The following is a 16,723-nucleotide window of genomic DNA, read 5'->3' as shown; positions in this document are numbered from 1 at the left end:
GTCCAGGCACAGAACAGTACTATGTGATGACATATGGTATTTAGCACGATGGGTAGAAAAAAAAAAAAGCCACACGTGTCCTAAAGAGTGATGTGTTTGGGTGGCAACATTGACATGGATCACATTAACTTTTAAAGTCAGTGCAGATATGTGTGCAGGACAACCCAAACTGCCTTGCTTTCTATCTCACACTTACCAGTCTCTGGTTCCTTCTGAGGAATCACTGGCCTCAGCTAGGCTGAACTGCTTTAGCTCTTTACTGCAATGTCTGGATTTCCCTTTGACAGCAAGTTGAGCACAGTAGAAACAGTAGTTAGCACACAGTGAGAAACGTAGTTAATACACAGGCAGTATGCCATCAGATTAGCACACAGTGAGAAAAGTAGTTAATACACAGGCAGTATGTCATCAGATTAGAACACAGTGAGAAAAGTAGTTACTACACAGGCAGTATGCCATCAGATTAGCACACAGTGAGAAAAGTAGTTAATACACAGGCAGTATGCCATCAGATTAGAACACAGTGAGAAAAGTAGTTATTACACAGGCAGTATGCCATCAGATTAGAACACAGTGAGAAAAGTAGTTAATACACAGGCAGTATGCCATCAGATTAGAACACAGTGAGAAAAGTAGTTACTACACAGGCAGTATGCCATCAGATTAGCACACAGTGAGAAAAGTAGTTAATACACAGGCAGTATGCCATCAGATTAGCACACAGTGAGAAAAGTAGTTAATACACAGGCAGTATGCCATCAGATGTCCATGAACAGTAGCCCCTTACTCAGGACACAGGATGACCAGGCTGTCCAGCTAATAATCAGGATTCCATAGGGATTGGCTACTTTCTGTGGTCCCATAGGTAGGAAAGGCCAGCACTTGTGTCAAAACTAGTGCCTCATTTTTTTAGACCCACCCCAGCTAACCTCTGTCCTTACCCCCTTCCTTTTTCAAGTGCATTAACTACATTTTGAGTTTGTTTCCTGGTATGCCTCCCCATTATTTCATAAACATTGAGAGAAGTTTGTAGCCTCACTGGGTGGGCTCTTCTCTGAGACCCCAGATCCTCCTCTAACAAGGCCCAGCAGATGCAGGTGTGGTTCGCTCATTCACTGACTAAGTATTGCTTAAGATGATTTTGGCTCTTAGGCTAGCAGTGCTGGCCAGGTCTAGAAGCCATATAAGGGCCATGCAGGGACATATTCAATATGGCACTCAAGACAAAATGAAGAAAACAAAAAAATAAAACAAAGCAAAAAAACAGACAAGCAAAACCAGATCAGCCCTTTGGAAACAGGATCTCTAATCTCCTAGATCCTGGACTCTTCTGAAAGGCATCTGGGGTGCCCACCATACAGACAGGCCAAGGGCTCCTCCTATGCCGTGTAACCCATGGCTATAAGTAGGACAAGAACATGGAGCTAGGAAAAAAACCTTTCCTCAGAAATGGAGCACAGTATGAGCAGTAAGAGAGGTGTAGCTGGTGTGACTTTTCAGGGTCCCCAGTATGCCCTGTGGAACCTTAGGGTTCATTGCATTTCTATGGGAAATCGTGTCAATTAGAGAGAGACCATACTGGAGTATGTCCAATCAAGATGTAAATAGCAGTCACCTCTAATTGATATGAATGCCCATCCAAGTATACCTCCTGCCATCAATACCAAGGCTTCTGTTTAACTTGAATACCTCTAGCAGCAAACCTGTGGTGTCTGCATAGACTTGAGACAATGACAACCATAGCTTGCATCTCTGACAGCCAATCTGTTGTGGTTCTAGTGAATCTAGGATGCTTGTACTCTCTCTTCCCACCCCTTACCAGCAAAGATGGTGAAATCAATGCGGAGTATGAGGGTGGGATGGTGAAATCTCATCACTGCCATCCCCTTGCTGTGTGGAATCTCCTTGCTGGTCCCCCATAGCTCCTCTAAGTAGACTACTGTCAACGTTTATTGCTTGTGGGTCAAGCAGTTTGTGGTGGTCCTGATATACAGGCTGGGGCAGTGCAGGGTATAGTGTAGAATAAGACGAATGCCTGTTTCTTTTGACTTTTACGAACCGACTCGGTTTGGTTTTACCTTCTTCTAGGGAGGGAAGATCCCTGTGAGATGGACAGCTCCAGAGGCCATTGCTTACCGCAAGTTTACTTCAGCCAGCGATGTCTGGAGCTACGGGATTGTCATGTGGGAAGTAATGTCATTTGGAGAGAGACCCTACTGGGATATGTCCAATCAAGATGTAAGTATCAGCCTCATCTAATTGATGTGAACACCCTCTAAGTATACCTCATGCCCATGAATGCAAGTCCTCCTTATAACCCTAAAGTTGAAATCAGTCAGGGATGCAGAGACACATTTGTCATGGATGTCTAAATTGTGTTCCAGAGAACCCTGCGTGGAACACACCAGGGTCACAAACCACAAAGTCTATAAAGGTAGCAGAATTTTTCTGATTAGCCATGAGCCATAACAAGACCCTACCTAAACCAAGCAAGGAACTCTTCAGCAATTCCTAGCCAATGTTTCTTTCACACGTATGTGATAGGGATCAGAGGGGGAGGAGGGGCTGGTCTGAAAGTCATGGCCTGAGTCCACATCTTGCTGGGCCTATGAGGGTTGTGTTGCTCTAAGTAAGGTGCAGTTCCCAAGGCATTGCCATCAGCTTAAAGAGAGGAAAGATAAGGAGCCTTTCTTTCCCAAGAACCAAGCCTTAGTGAATCTGTGCTAATATTAGCAAAGAGGGCACTAAGAAAGCTTCCCAAAGGTGGTCAACTTCAGACTGGCTGCAGGAACAGGACTCTGTCTATGGGTGGTAAGGAGGCCATCAATCTCCCCTCCAGGTAGACCTCCCTGAGGAGGATGAGAATGGGAAGGAAGAAACCATTAAAGATGCTATAAGTAGAGGCATTTTTTTTTTTTTTGGAGATGTTCTTTCTGGATGAGAAGTTGCTTCATAGTAAAGAGTAACAAAAGCTTTGGGATCATTTGGATCTGCTAAGATGACCATCAGAACCCTTGCCTGGATTCCAATACTGCCTTTGCCCTAGGGTATCCTCTTAGACTGACCACTCTTCTTTGTTTTGAATGGCCACTTTCACCCTTGGTGCTCAGAGGCTTGCAAAACCCATATACATGTGTCTCTTGTTTCCTCTTCCTATCTTCACTGGGGCAGTTCTTATCTTCTCAAGGTTCTTCACTGGAAGAGACAGTCTTCTCTGAAGACTGAGAAAGGTGGCAGTTTTCCAGTGAAATTAGGAGAAGAGGATCTGGGGTGACTGTGGGACAGTACTTGGTGCTGGTGTGTGTCGGGTGCTGTAGTTCAGAGCAGATGAGATGACTGCATCCTTAACCAGGTCCTGATGGCAACCATGTGGTATCCAGGTCCTCTATTATCTGTGATTAGCCACGCCTCGCCTCTGCTCCTGTAGTGTGTCCAATCAGTAAGTGATGGAGCCGACAGCAACTCGACTGCTTTTATGAAATCGGCTGCACACATCTTCCATCTATAGCATCTAAGTGAGAAATGCTAGCCAGACAATGCAGGCCCATCTTGTCCCCACCCAGAGACCCTAATCCGATAAAGAACAATTCAGCTCACATAGAATGGATTACAAAACAGACAGGCGAGATTTGACACTTAAGATATTCGCAGGCAAGGCTTTCACTTGTGCTGAGAGCAAATAGAATTTCTGACACTGGGTTTCAAGAATTCCCAAAACATCCATTCAACACAGTCAACTTGTGCTAATGGTGACTAAGCTTTTCACTGGTTGATTTCATTCTTGAGGGGTTTACAGTCCAGTGGCATATACTGAGGGTTTGGGGAGCATTTAGGAGGAGGGAGGAGACTTCCTGGATATTTGATGTTTGAGTGCAGACTCAGAGGAAATGTGAACATCTGCACAATAGTCGATAATTCTCTCTTTTTTGTTGTTGTTGTATTTTTTCCAAAATAGAGTCCCTAAGCCTTGTCCCAAGTGCAGTTCTCTTCCTAATGGGAACAGGAGGTGACATCATGCTCATTTAGAAATCTCCTGGGACCTGGCCTGGGAGAGAGACAGGAGGGGCTCCCAACAGCCGGGCTGCAGTCACACTCATCAGAAAGCAAAGAGGTGGTGACTGTGAAGGATTTTACAGATGACAATTGAAAAGGCTTTAAGGAAGAGAATTGCAGAGGCAAGTCGGAGTGCTGGTAATTGGGCTTCTGGAGCCCAGGAAGGTCTTTGAACATGTACAGAGAGTTTGTCAGCCAGAGAGAACAACTTGGAACTTGTGCTGCTTGGATCTGATTGACAGAGATAATGAGAGTCGCAGTGTCTGTGGAGAGGAGCTGAGGCTTCATTGAAACATCAGAGCTCAACTTAACCCTCTCTGCCCTGGTTCCTCCAGTGCTCTGCGCTCCTCCACTTCACTCTTCCCAGTTCAGGGTCGAGTAGGTACCACCTGCCTCCAGCTCACTAATGGGAAATATGCATGCAGCCAAGAACTCAACTCAGAATTTGAGGGAGGGACTTTGCTCACTTTCCAGAGATGCTACAGTGACTTCCTATAATACCTAAAAATACTAAGGATTTTCTACAGGCTCCTGGGTCCAATCCAGCCACCCCCTGCTGCCATCTCTGAGCCCCCTGCTGCCATCTCTGGGCTCATATGAGCACAAGGAGTCACTATCTCGCATTTTGGGTTTTTTGCCCAAGGATGTTTACTTATACTAGACTTTGCAGGGTTTTCAAAAGAGTTATAGCAGCCTATGCAGCAAGCTCAGGTTGAGTTGCCTGGATTACTTCTCATATCTACCAAAACACCTCCCTCTTCCTTTCTCTTGTTCATTCGCTCTTTCTTTCTTCTTTCTTTCTTTCTTTCTTTTTCTTTCTTTTTTCTTTTTTCTTCTTCCTTCCTCCCTCCCTCCCTCCCTCCCTCTCTTCTTCCTTCTTTCCTGTCTTTCTTTCTTTCCATCTTTCTTTTTTCTTTCTTTTTTCTTCTTCCTTCCTTCCTCCTTCCCTCCCTCCCTCTCTTCTTCCTTCCTTCCTTCCTTCCTTTCTGTCTTTCTTTCTTTCCTTCCTTCCTTCTTTCTTTCTTTCTTTCTTTCTTTCCTTCCTTTTTAAATTTAGAAGCAGAGTTTCTCTGTGTAGCCCTGGCTATCCCAGAACTGGCTTTGTACACCAGGCTGACCTCAAATGCCACTCTTGATATTAATAAACTTCACCCTGCTATGAATCAAGAAAGGGCCCTAGAACTCCTCCCAGCTGATATTCACTCCTGCTAGACAGAAACTGTAAGGGGTTTTGTTTTTTGTTTTGTTTCATTTTTTTAAGATGTCATTCCCAGTTGGCTGACTTCATGGCTTCCAGGACTCTGTGGGCCATCAAGGTGGTGGGGCTTGTGGCTGATGAAGATGTTTGTCAACTAGCAGGGTCAGGAAACAAAAAGGAAAGGGAAAAGAAGGCAGGTTGCCAATACCACATTCAAAAGCATGGCTTCAGTGATGTTCTCTTTCTCAAGCTAGTTCACACTTCCTGAAGGTTACACCACCTCCTTCTAGCACCATAGGCTACTGAACAAGCCTTGAACACATGCCCTTTGCAGACATATCTAAATCATAAGAGTGCTACGGTTTGAGTGTGAAATCCCCATCATAGGTTCATGTGTCTTCACACTTGGTTTCCAGCTGGAGATGCTGTTTTCGGAGAATGTGGAACCTTTAAGAGCTGAGTCCTAGCTAGAGGGTGCAGCTCACTGGCAAACAGGCATTGAGGATTATAGGCAACATCCCTTCTGGCCTAAGCTCTCTGCTTCCTGGGTGGCACTGTGTAAGAAGTAACAGCTGACCTTGACCTCTGCCATGCCTTCCCAACCACCATAGGCTGTGAGCTCCATGAAGCTGTGAGCCAAAACAGTTCATCCCTGCCTTAAGTTGCTTCTGTCCCCTCTTAGCCATAAGAAATGTAACTACTACAAAGGATAAAGACTTTAGAAGTCTCAGTGCTTGGGTATCAGCTTGAATAATAGCAATAGGGTCATCTAGAAATAATAGCTGATGGAATAAATTCTCTCCCATTTTTAAATATGAATGTGAGACGAGTTCTCATGGTTGTCCTTCATAGAAAAAAGGTGAGAAATGGGATATGGTCACCATGTGTCCTTACTGTGGACTTGATGATCTCAAACGCTACCTTTCCCCTCTTTTCAAATGGCAGTAGCAGCTTCCTACTTAAAGGAAAGTTACCCACTAGAGAAGAGGTTTAGTAATAACTCCCTCCACACAATGAGGACTTCTCTCTCAGTTATTTATGTAGCACTGAGCATGCACCCCTTCATTGTGTCATCGGGTCTTTCCAGAAACCCACTGTGCAGTTTATGGTCCATTGACCATCCTTAGAGTTCATAGATTAAAAACAAGGAAAATTTGAACCAGGATCCACTAGCCCACACCTCCAATCCTTATGTAGGTACTGTCACCAACACAGCCACTACGGCTGATGTTTCTGGAGAGCAAGAGCTAGTGACATTTTGATATCCTCTTCGAAAGATTAGCATGCGAAACAGATAGAGGAAATACCAAAGCAAACAAACAGTAGGGCAGTTATCAACAAGGGGGTATTGCTTAGGTGGAAAGCTCATAGGCAGAAGAGTTGGCATATATGTGGGTGGCCCCCATCTTCTTGCTGCCCCATCTAGGGTGCTTGGGTCCCCAGTGTAAGTGTAGTGCTCCTGCACCAGTGCTGCTCAGTTCCTCTGAGACAGGGAAGGGGGTTGATTTGCTTATGGGGAGAATTAGTTTGTATAGCAGTTTCAAGAGTTTAGGGGGGACACTAAGGTCTTCTGCTGCCTTGCACAGAGGACTTTAGAATCCCCAGACCCCATGAGACTGGGGACCTGGACTCTAGCCCCTCCTGCTGGCCTTATTGAGCTTGGCCTTAAGTGACCCAGACAAAGCTCCTCTGAGCACTAGGTGGACTTGTCTCCCTGTTTGGAGATTCCATGCCCCTCAGTCTGCTTGCTTAGAAGGAGTTAGAAAAGGGCAGGTGTCAATGAGTCATCTTAATGAGACCAATACCCAGTTGCTGGTTCCCATAGATTCCTCCACCCTGCTTCAGCCTATAAATACCACGAGGGCTCTTGCTGAGTGCTGTGGCCTCTAGGGTTAGATTACAACAGCTGTCTCTCAGACATCTCAAAGGCTGGTAGCCTGTGTGTTTTAGCCACAGCCTATTACCATAGGTCTCAGGCACAGTATTTCATTGATTATCTCTTCATTTTCATCATGGGAAAAAATATGGCCACAATGTCCTCCAGAGAGGATAGAAGAGAATTTAACTGACAGCCCTCTGAAGGGGTTGAAAATTAGTCAGTGCCATATACTCTTCAAAGGAGCCTGTCCTAGTCACTCAGTTACTATTATTTCATACCCTATTGACCATTCACACAAATTGCAAAAATATAAGCTGATTGAGGATGGTCACTTTTTTGACCAGTTTACAAGGTTAGAAAGAAAAGAATAATCAGTTGAAATGAATCTGAATTTTTTTTTTTTTTTTGTAAGTCGAGGTTAAAAATACCAGAAAATTACAGAACTGCAGATAATTTTCTTTGTTGTTTGAGGTGCTTCACCTGTTTAATATAAAATCAATTCACAATTATTACAGACAATAGAATACAAACAAGCAAGAAGAAAAACATAAGGAGCATCCATGTTCCTCCCTGTCCAGAGGTGACCGTAATTTGCCCCATAGTGTATCCAACCAAGGTGTGTGTGTGTGTATGTGTGTGTGTGTGTGTGTGTGTGTGTGTGTGTGTGTGTGTGCTTGGCTCTGTTTTGCTATGACATTTTTATGAAAGCAAGACTATGCTGTACAGTGACACAGTTCACCCTTGTGCCTGCCTGACTAGTGTGTGTGAGCTTATTTCCACTTCAGTGGTGACAACACTTTGAAGGCTGGTTAGAGTCCAGCTTTCTGTTGTTCTGTGAGTATCATATGCTTAGAACTTGGACTGTTTATGGTTTTTTTCTAATACAAAAAATGAAGAAAAGACACAATTGACTTACATGATTTGAGAACTAAGAATTACAGTTTTGGGGCTGGAGAGATGGCTCAGCAGTTAAGAGCACTGGCTGCTCTGCCAGAGGTCCTGAGTTCAATTCCCAGCAACCACATGGTGGCTCACAACCATCTAGACGGGGATCTGATGCCCTCTTCTGACATGTGGATGTATATGCAGCAGAGCACTCATACATAAAATAATTATTTTTAAAAAATCAGTGTGAAAATACACATAAATCCAAATAGTAAGCCACTGAAAGGTTCTTAAAACATTTGCAAAGTTTTTTTTTCCAGCAGAGGTAGTGAAAACCACCCATACTGGATTAGAGATGCTAACTTACTCTGTGACCCCCATCTTGCTCTGAGGGCTGTTGTTGCTGCACAGAAGACTTTCTTGACCTTGGTCTCCAGTCCTTTTAAGGCTGCATCTTAGGAGGCTGAGGGCAGCCTCACACTGGAAGCATCTGAAGGGTCCCAGCATGGAGTGGAGCTTGCTGATTCATCTTCTCCCTTTCTTTTCCCTCAGGAATGAAAGAGGCCATCTCAGGCTTTTGGGACAACCTTTATAAATAGCCAGGTTTCCACCTAACATCTGCCACTGTTGTGATTTGATCTCCTCCATGCCTTCTGTTTTCTTTTGTTTGCAAAAAGTCTTTTAAACTAGCCCAGGCTAGCCCAGAACTCAGACTCCTTCTACCTCAGCCTCTAAAGTGCTAGATTTACTAAAGTCTGCATACCATGCTTAGCTCCTATGTCATTTGTGTGTGTGTGTGTGTGTGTGTGTGTGTGTGTGTGTGCATGTGTGCACACATGGCAGTGCTAGTACCCTCAGAGGCCAGAAACATTGAATCTCTCTAGAGCTGGAGTTCTGGAGTTACAGGTCACTATGAGCTGTACACTGTTTGAGCTGTGCAGTCCACACTCTTTACCACCAAGGCATATCTCTAGCTCCACCTACTCATTCTCAAAACCTACTTATGTTTTTATTTGTATTTATGTCTGTTTGTCTATATGTGCACCCCGGGGCAGGTAGTAGCAGAAGAGTCTAGAAGAGGAATAAGATCCCACAGGACTGGAATTGGAAAATGTTATGAGCTGCCTGATGTGGGCACTGGCAACCAATCCCGGGTCTTCTGCAAGAGCAGCAAGTGCTCTTAACCAATGACCTATCTCCCCAGTCTGCTGACCCTCTTATTCTTAAATAAATATTTACAGAGACCAGTTGTATCAGACCCTACACCAAGTACAGGAGACCCAAAGGGTCTCTGGTATTTACTTCCTAGGTAGGAAAACCAAGATCTCAGAAGATCCTATGACAGGAAATATGTGGTGACCCATGAAAGCACTTGCGTCAACCTGGCTGGAGAACATCCCATCTTTGGGGCTAATATTCTAATGACTAGCTAGTAGGACAGTTCCTAGTCATAGTGATCCTTTTGTACCGATACAGGTCATCAATGCCATTGAGCAGGACTACCGGCTGCCCCCTCCTATGGACTGCCCAGCTGCCCTGCACCAGCTCATGCTGGACTGTTGGCAGAAGGATCGCAATAGCCGGCCCCGTTTTGCAGAGATCGTCAACACCCTGGACAAGATGATCCGGAACCCAGCTAGTCTCAAGACTGTGGCAACCATCACCGCTGTGTGAGTCTAGTGGAGCGGGGCAAAGCCTAGATGTGGTGGTTCTCATTGCCAGGGGCATGGCTGGCAGCCTTTGCTCTGTCTAGGACAAAGTTGGAGTGGCACAGATTGTTCACCAATAAAAGACATTCCCAGATTGTTGCCTTCTTTGTATCTTCCCCATCTGTAAAATATATGCTGTGTCCATTGTGGACGGATAGGCAGAGACCTGGTCTGGTTTCCACCATCTCTTGGCAGACAGTGGACTCAGCACTGGGCTCTGCATTAGTGGACTGTATCTAATATGATCCGTGACACACTATTTCTAGATGATTTTGTTTCTAAGGAGGCATCTCTTTGTTAACTGCATTAGCTATCTAGGCTTGGGGTTTGGACAACAGCTAGATAGGCTAAGGCTCTGTCTGATTCCTGCGGGACAAAGAAATACAACGCAGAGTCGCTTGATATGAATGGATGCACAAAATAGCTGTCAGCTACATCTGCTGTAATTTCCTTAGATACGTTTGCTTTAATTCTTTTTTTTTTTTAAATTTCTCTTTCCAACCAAAATGTAGTAGGTGAACCAGTCTCCATACCCAGTGCTGGTACTGGTAGAATGTAGGTCTTGCCACTGTGGAGTTTAAAATGATGTAGGAACAGATGATGACCATTATTAGATTGGTTGACCATTTCTCCAAAAGTGAGATTGAGATCCTAGTGGCTGACATGGTATAGTCCTGTGCAGAACGCCTAGAGTCCGTACATCTGATTGCAGCAGAGAAGTATCTGGTGGTACCATTGCAGATGAGACACGAAGGGCCAGAGCACAGTGACTAGATGACCATAGAGATGGAAGCCTGTGAAGAGTCAGAGGCTTAGGGTCAGCCAGTCACTAAACAGAAGTTGTGGAAACTGGAGAAACAGCATCACTCAGCATCCACTGGGCGTATCAGGCATGATCTTGATTTTTTTTTTTTCAGAACAGTGAGCACCTGCCGAAGGGCTTGTTGTGTGTTAGGGTTGAAGAGAGGGCTTTGGGTATGATATGCATACCTGGGTACAGAGTGGGCCTTATGAAGGAGAACGAAAGGATCCCCGAAGGAAAGAAGTGTCTTAAAGCGGGCCATGGGCCTGCCAAGATACATGGTGTAAACTCTCACGGCCCAGAGGGAAGTTGGATGTGGAGCTGGAGTGACATCGAGATGGCTGGTGTGAAGGTGGCTGGTTCAGTCATCTGCACCTCTACCATGAGTCTGTTCAGAAAAAGGATAGTCCTTGCTGGGTGGCTATTTCACTCCATTCTTTGTGGGTAGCAGGGAAAAGAAAACGGTTGCCAGTAGAATTGTCAAGGTTGTGGTAAATCATATGTATCTTTAACAGATCCACATCTTCGAGTCCACAAATTTGGGTGATTTCAGTTGATAAAGGAGCCACTGTCTCCCCACCCCCCTCAACCGAATACCAATACCAACCAGTGTGTGTTGTTGACTGAGCTGTGACAATACCCTGAAATAAAGGACTGGCCCCTCAGCTTTGGAGACAGTGCCAGGAGGGATGGGAAGGGTCAGCCTGGCGTGTCACCTCTCTGCAGCTGTGGGGTCACCTGTTCTTCTGTCTCACCAGGCCTTCCCAACCCCTGCTTGACCGCTCTATCCCAGACTTCACGGCCTTTACCACCGTGGATGACTGGCTAAGTGCCATCAAAATGGTCCAGTACAGGGACAGCTTCCTCGCCGCTGGCTTCACCTCCCTCCAGCTGGTCACCCAGATGACATCAGAGTAAGTGATGAGACTCTCCTTTGTCCAGCCCAGAGCTAGGGGTTAAGGCCCTTTACCTGCTACCGAAGATGATGTGGGTGAACGAGCCTTCTCTGTGTAGAACCAGCCGTATGGGGCTGTACTTTGGTAAGATGAAGTCGGGAGATAGAGGTGCACTGAGGGTGCTGCCCAAGCTCTATTCTGGACTCCAGATGAGAGTTCCTAATAGTCCTAGCCATATGTGATTTGTCTAATAATGGAGGCTCTCCCCCCATTTAAAGTTATAGCCTCGGCCCATCAAAGAGAGCGTCCAGATGGGAAGGAGGAACAGCAGCAGCCAGCCCTTGCAACTGAGTTACAAGCAGGGTACTGCGCTGATTCAGCAACTGCTGAGCCGTGTGGAGTGTCATCCTCACACTTGGACAACTCTTGTAAATATGTACACCATCCCCCGCGCGTTATTTACCAGTCTGCCCCCCCCTGCAAGAGTGTTGAGGAATACACAGAGTAAAATTATTCAAATAAGATGAAAGCTAGTCAGTTTCCTAAAGGTCCACGTGGTTCATTATTCCCTCTACAGTGATCTGAGCAGCATTAGCTGTGGGAAATGTTAATAGGTTCTCCTTGGGAAAAAAAAAGGTCCCACGGTCAAATAAATTTGGGAAATACTGCACACTTCATCACCCTTGTGGAGATTCACTGTTCATATTAGCATTATAAAGGCCATGAGAAATCCTGAAAGAAAGAATCCCATTTCAAATTATTAAATACCATAGAAACATAGTTTTGAGGGACAGGTTTTTATGGAACTGCAGTTTGGGAAATATTTATCTAGTTCCAATCTTTCTATTCGGCAGATTTTGAAACAGTATGACACATGAGGCAAGATGGGACACAAAACTGCTTTTCTGGCTGCTGGTCCAGTTTCCATCTACCTCAGGGCCAAGGGGGGGGGGGGTCCCAGCCTTTGCTGGTCACTGAAGTAGTCTGGGCATTTTTAAGAAGCACTGAAGCCTTCACCCGGGGATGAGGCTCTGCCATTACACTGCTTGCCCATCAGGCATCAAGCCTGGGGTTCATCCTTCAGCATTGTATAAACTGGAGATGGTGGCACAGGCTTGCAGTCGGGAGGTAGGGGGATCAGAAATTCAAGGTTATCTTCAGGTAGCATAGCAAGTTTAAGGCTAGCCTGGGCTACAAAATACCAAAGTGCTGATGCCACCTGCAGGCTTCTGGTTAATCGCTGAGTCAGAAAACCAGGTATTGGATGCTTGGGTGATTCTGATGTATGTCAGAAATGAAGAAACACAGGAAAGACCAGGTTCAGATTTTGCTTTTGCCTTCTGTACTTAAAGAAGTTCAAATAATCCAAGCCAGGAGATCAAACCTTCCTTACACACACACACACACACACACACACACACACACCCCAGTATGTTTGTTCTAACAGCATCAGATTAGATTCTGGTGACCTGTGACAGGACCCATCAGTCCAGCAGGCAGCTGACAAATGTTAACTGATCACCTGTTATGTCTTAGGCACAAGTGCTGAACTTGGGTTTTTTGGTAGTCAGGCCACTTTGCTTCATCCGGGAGAAAAGGGTGGAGACCCAGTCCTAGCTTCTCTCCACAATGCAGGCAGACAGATTCCAGACACTGACTGCTTCCAGCCTATGCCCGGAGTCGCGCTCTATCACTGTGAGGTTTACTCTTATCATAAATGGTAGTCTGGGGTTTTCTCGTGGTTTCAGTGTGCATCTTGAAGTGCATCCAAATGGCAGTACGTGTTTTTATAAAGTCCCATTTCCTGTCCTAAAAAAGACAGCCCTACGCATTTTGAATGATCGCCAAATGTACCGCACAAAACTTAAAGAAATAAAGTTTAAAATGAACTCGTCACCCCATCCTGTAGAGAGCAGAAGGATGCTGGTGATCAGAGGGCCTAAGTGTGTATTTATGAAGTCAGGGCCGCTCTAGTCTGCCGCTGTCATCTGCCAGAGACTTTTTATTTTTTTTTTTTTTTAGCATATTTCTCCTCCTTTCCTTCATAACCGAGTCAAATAAAGTTGTTCCTCCAGTCTGGGGAAACGTCTCAGAAAAAGGAACAAGGAGAAGATTAAAAGGAAAGTTAAACTGAAAATGAAGGGATTTAGTTCAAAGGAAAACACAGCCCCACAGTACTGGAGCAATTCAGTTTGTTTCTTGAGGGAAGAGCAATGGGATAAGAAAGAAAATGAGCAGCTTGATAGAAGATGGTAGGGGAAATTTGTGAATTCGAAATCCACGCATGCTTCCCCTAAGTATTTGCTGTGAAAGACGTGGGCAATTTGCCTATCTCAAGCAGCTGCAGCCTTGGGAAGATTAACTACAGGTAAAGTGGGCAGGGGAAGCAGGCATGACCGCTAAGGCATTGTGCACATAGACCCAGCCAAGGGTCTATAAGGATGTTCAGTGTACAAAGGGTCAGGGAGCTTGGAAATAAGACCACAGAAGAGTTTGAAAGGAGGCCCACTAGGGAGGCTGGGAACCAGGTGCTCTTGTGTTTAAATCCCACTCTTCTCTGCTCACTTGCTCCGTGATACCCAGTGCATTACTTCTTTGAATGACACTAGTCTGAGAATGCACATGTAAGAATGCACGTGTGTCATTGGCTTGTCCAGAGACAAATGGAGCAGTGTGTGCTAACAACCATGCCTTTGGCCCGTCACCTACCCATAGGAAAACTGATTGCTGTTAGACTTAATATTCGTGACTCTGCAGTATTCTCGGTGATTAAGAAACACATCCCCATAGGATAGTATACAGCTGATCACTTTATACTGTTATCAGCTAAGGAAAGATGCGTGCGTCTCCTTGAGGTCAAGTTTCAGCCGTGAACTTGTTCAGATTAATTCTCACAGCTCACAGATGAATCCAATCAGAACCTCTATCCCAGCCATATCTTCTGCCTTCCTACTTGGGCAGATATCTCAAAGTTATTTTAAGATCACTCTTCTTTAAAAATGCATGGCATTAAAATTCAAACAGAGTCAGAGATTGGAAGCTCAGAGGGAAACATCAGAAGACCAGGCAAGCCCCACAGCTTTTCAACCTCAGTGGGTGTTCACTAATTTAGGCAGAAAACTCCACAGAATAACCAAAGCACCATAGAGTGTGCATTTGGAGAGTCAGACGCAGAGGAGAGGAGAATTCCAGTCCACCCAAGGGTCATGGCCACTAGGAAGGGGCTTCTGGATTCTCGGGTGAGGAATAAGGCAGATTGTGGTGAGCAGGAGGGATGAGGGCCACTGCACAGTTTGAGCAAGGTAATATCATAAGTGAGTGTTGGGGAGATGGAACTGCGCTTTCTGTGTAAGTACTAAGATCCGGGCTTATCTCCAGATCACTGTGAAAGATGCTGCGTAAGGTGGCATTGACTTATAACCTTAGTGCTGGAGAGGTGGAGACAGGTTGATCTCTTAGGCTCATTGGCCAGCCAGACAGTCATAATTGGCATGACCCAGGTCATCGAGAAATAATGTCACAAAATATACAAAAAAAAAAAAACAAAGTATATATGTTAACTAAGGAATAACACTCAAAGCTGGCCTCTGGTCTCTGGCCTGCATATACATGCATATATGTGTGTACATGACATGCTCGCTAGAGACTTACACACATTCAGACATATACAAAGCAAATGACAATATGTAACCACATTATTCATAAATATTTGGGCTAATTTAATTTAAGATTCGGGAGTTTTTAGTGCATTTTTCTGCCTACCCAACTGTTTTCAGGAGCATGTCCTTTGATAAGTTGGAAGTGTGAAAAGGTGCCCTAACTCTCACATTGCCTTCTTTTTCTTTTCTAGAGACCTCCTGAGAATAGGGGTCACCTTGGCAGGCCATCAGAAGAAGATTCTGAGCAGCATCCACTCAATGAGGGTCCAGATGAACCAGTCACCATCGGTAATGGCATGAGAACTCGGTGTTCACAGGGGAGGAGAGGAATGAAAAGGACCAGGGTCAAAGGGGAACAAGAGGTGGACCACTGTGGAATGTACCAGAAAGATCAGCTTCTTAGCTGAGAAACAACTTCCTATCCGTGAAGAATGAACTGGACCTGTTGCCCGTAGGCAACTGCCATCTCTAGGCAACAGAAGTGCGTAGACGCCGTGGGAAGCCAAACATGTAAAGATAAAGACAAAAAAGTGATGCTAAACAGGAGTGAAGCTGAAACCATATGCATTGGGAACCAAGGTGAACTCAGCTCCCATCGGAGGGGGACTGGAGTTACCTGTCGGCAGGAAGAAAGGAAGGAGGTTGAGGGAAGAGACAGAAGCCCCGGGCTGTGCCATGCTCTCCCTCACCAATGACATTCTTTTCTTTTCTCCTCTCCTTACTTCTCCCTCAGAGCCCCTCCTCCCTCCCCCACATCCATTGCCCTTTGAACATGACTCATGTAGGGAAGTTTCTTCAAATAAAACCCAGCTCCTGAGTCTCCAGATGTCGTCTGTCAGTTGCCAAAGGACTTTGCTGACCACTACTGCATGGGGATCCAACCAATTCAATTAATGTCTTCATATTGAAGAAGAGATGTACCTTCAATTGAAAACCTTGTTTTTCTTTTGTTTGCATTTTCTGCAAAAAGGAAAAAAAAAAGAAACCACGAATTGGGGAAAAAAATAACAAAACAAATAGAAAAACCTGTTTCCGTGTGCAAATGCACACATGTGTGTCTGCGTTATAAAATGACTGTGCTTGTCCGTGACAGATGCAAACAAGAAAAAAGAATTGGGAAAGATTTTGGCCCTGGGAGGCCTCAAGGGGCTGGAATATGCTGTTGGCCTGGCTTTCTGCTTGGGCAACTGGGAAGAGGAAAGGGGGAGGGAACGTATATTAAAGAAAAAAAAGTCTCAGAAGAGTTTGCAAATTAAGACAGGAAACAGGTGAGTGGTTTGAATTGGATGCAGTGTGGGCCGTTCTAGAATGATGCTGACTGAAATATTCTCTGATAAGACCCGAAAAGAAGAGGGAAAGCATTTCTGGAAAATGTTCTTCCATATCCCCAGAACCAGCGATTTGAGAGGTGGCGAGGGAGAACTCGTTCTTGCCTAGCCTGTGGACTGGCTGAAGCACCGTGGCATGGAGGAATGTTCCTGTCCTGTCTGTGTTTCTCTTTGCATTCTTTCCTGTACCTCAGTGTTCACTGTTTGATTCACTTTTGTAAATTCCACCTAACGCTTAAATATTTTTAATTTCTCCTTTTACCTTAATCTCCTTGCTAATTTTATCTGTCTAATTAAAAAGAGCGGAAGCATGT

General features: G+C 45.1%; 1 protein-coding gene across 2 annotated transcripts in view; it reads left to right on the top strand.

Annotated features, from left to right (window-relative positions):
* EPHB1 (EPH receptor B1) overlaps positions 1-15,975 on the top strand; it is a gene marked incomplete at its 5' end in the record, with an annotated part of 415,761 nt that extends 399,786 nt beyond the window's left edge. For both annotated transcript variants that reach the window (XM_080934568.1, XM_080934567.1), the window contains 4 exons: positions 2,089-2,238; positions 9,492-9,685; positions 11,285-11,440; positions 15,273-15,975. In XM_080934568.1, the coding sequence (XP_080790694.1) occupies positions 2,089-2,238; positions 9,492-9,685; positions 11,285-11,440; positions 15,273-15,381 (609 nt within the window). In that variant the 3' untranslated portion in view covers positions 15,382-15,975. The remainder of the gene's footprint in view (positions 1-2,088; positions 2,239-9,491; positions 9,686-11,284; positions 11,441-15,272) is intronic.
* Between the last annotated feature and the right edge of the window lie 748 nt (positions 15,976-16,723).

Source organism: Micromys minutus, assembly GCF_963924665.1.
Source record: "Micromys minutus genome assembly, chromosome: 21".
NCBI classification, from domain to species: domain Eukaryota; kingdom Metazoa; phylum Chordata; class Mammalia; order Rodentia; family Muridae; genus Micromys; species Micromys minutus.
The sequence above is the reverse complement of the archived record's forward strand: the minus strand, read 5'-3'. Positions and strand labels throughout refer to the sequence as shown.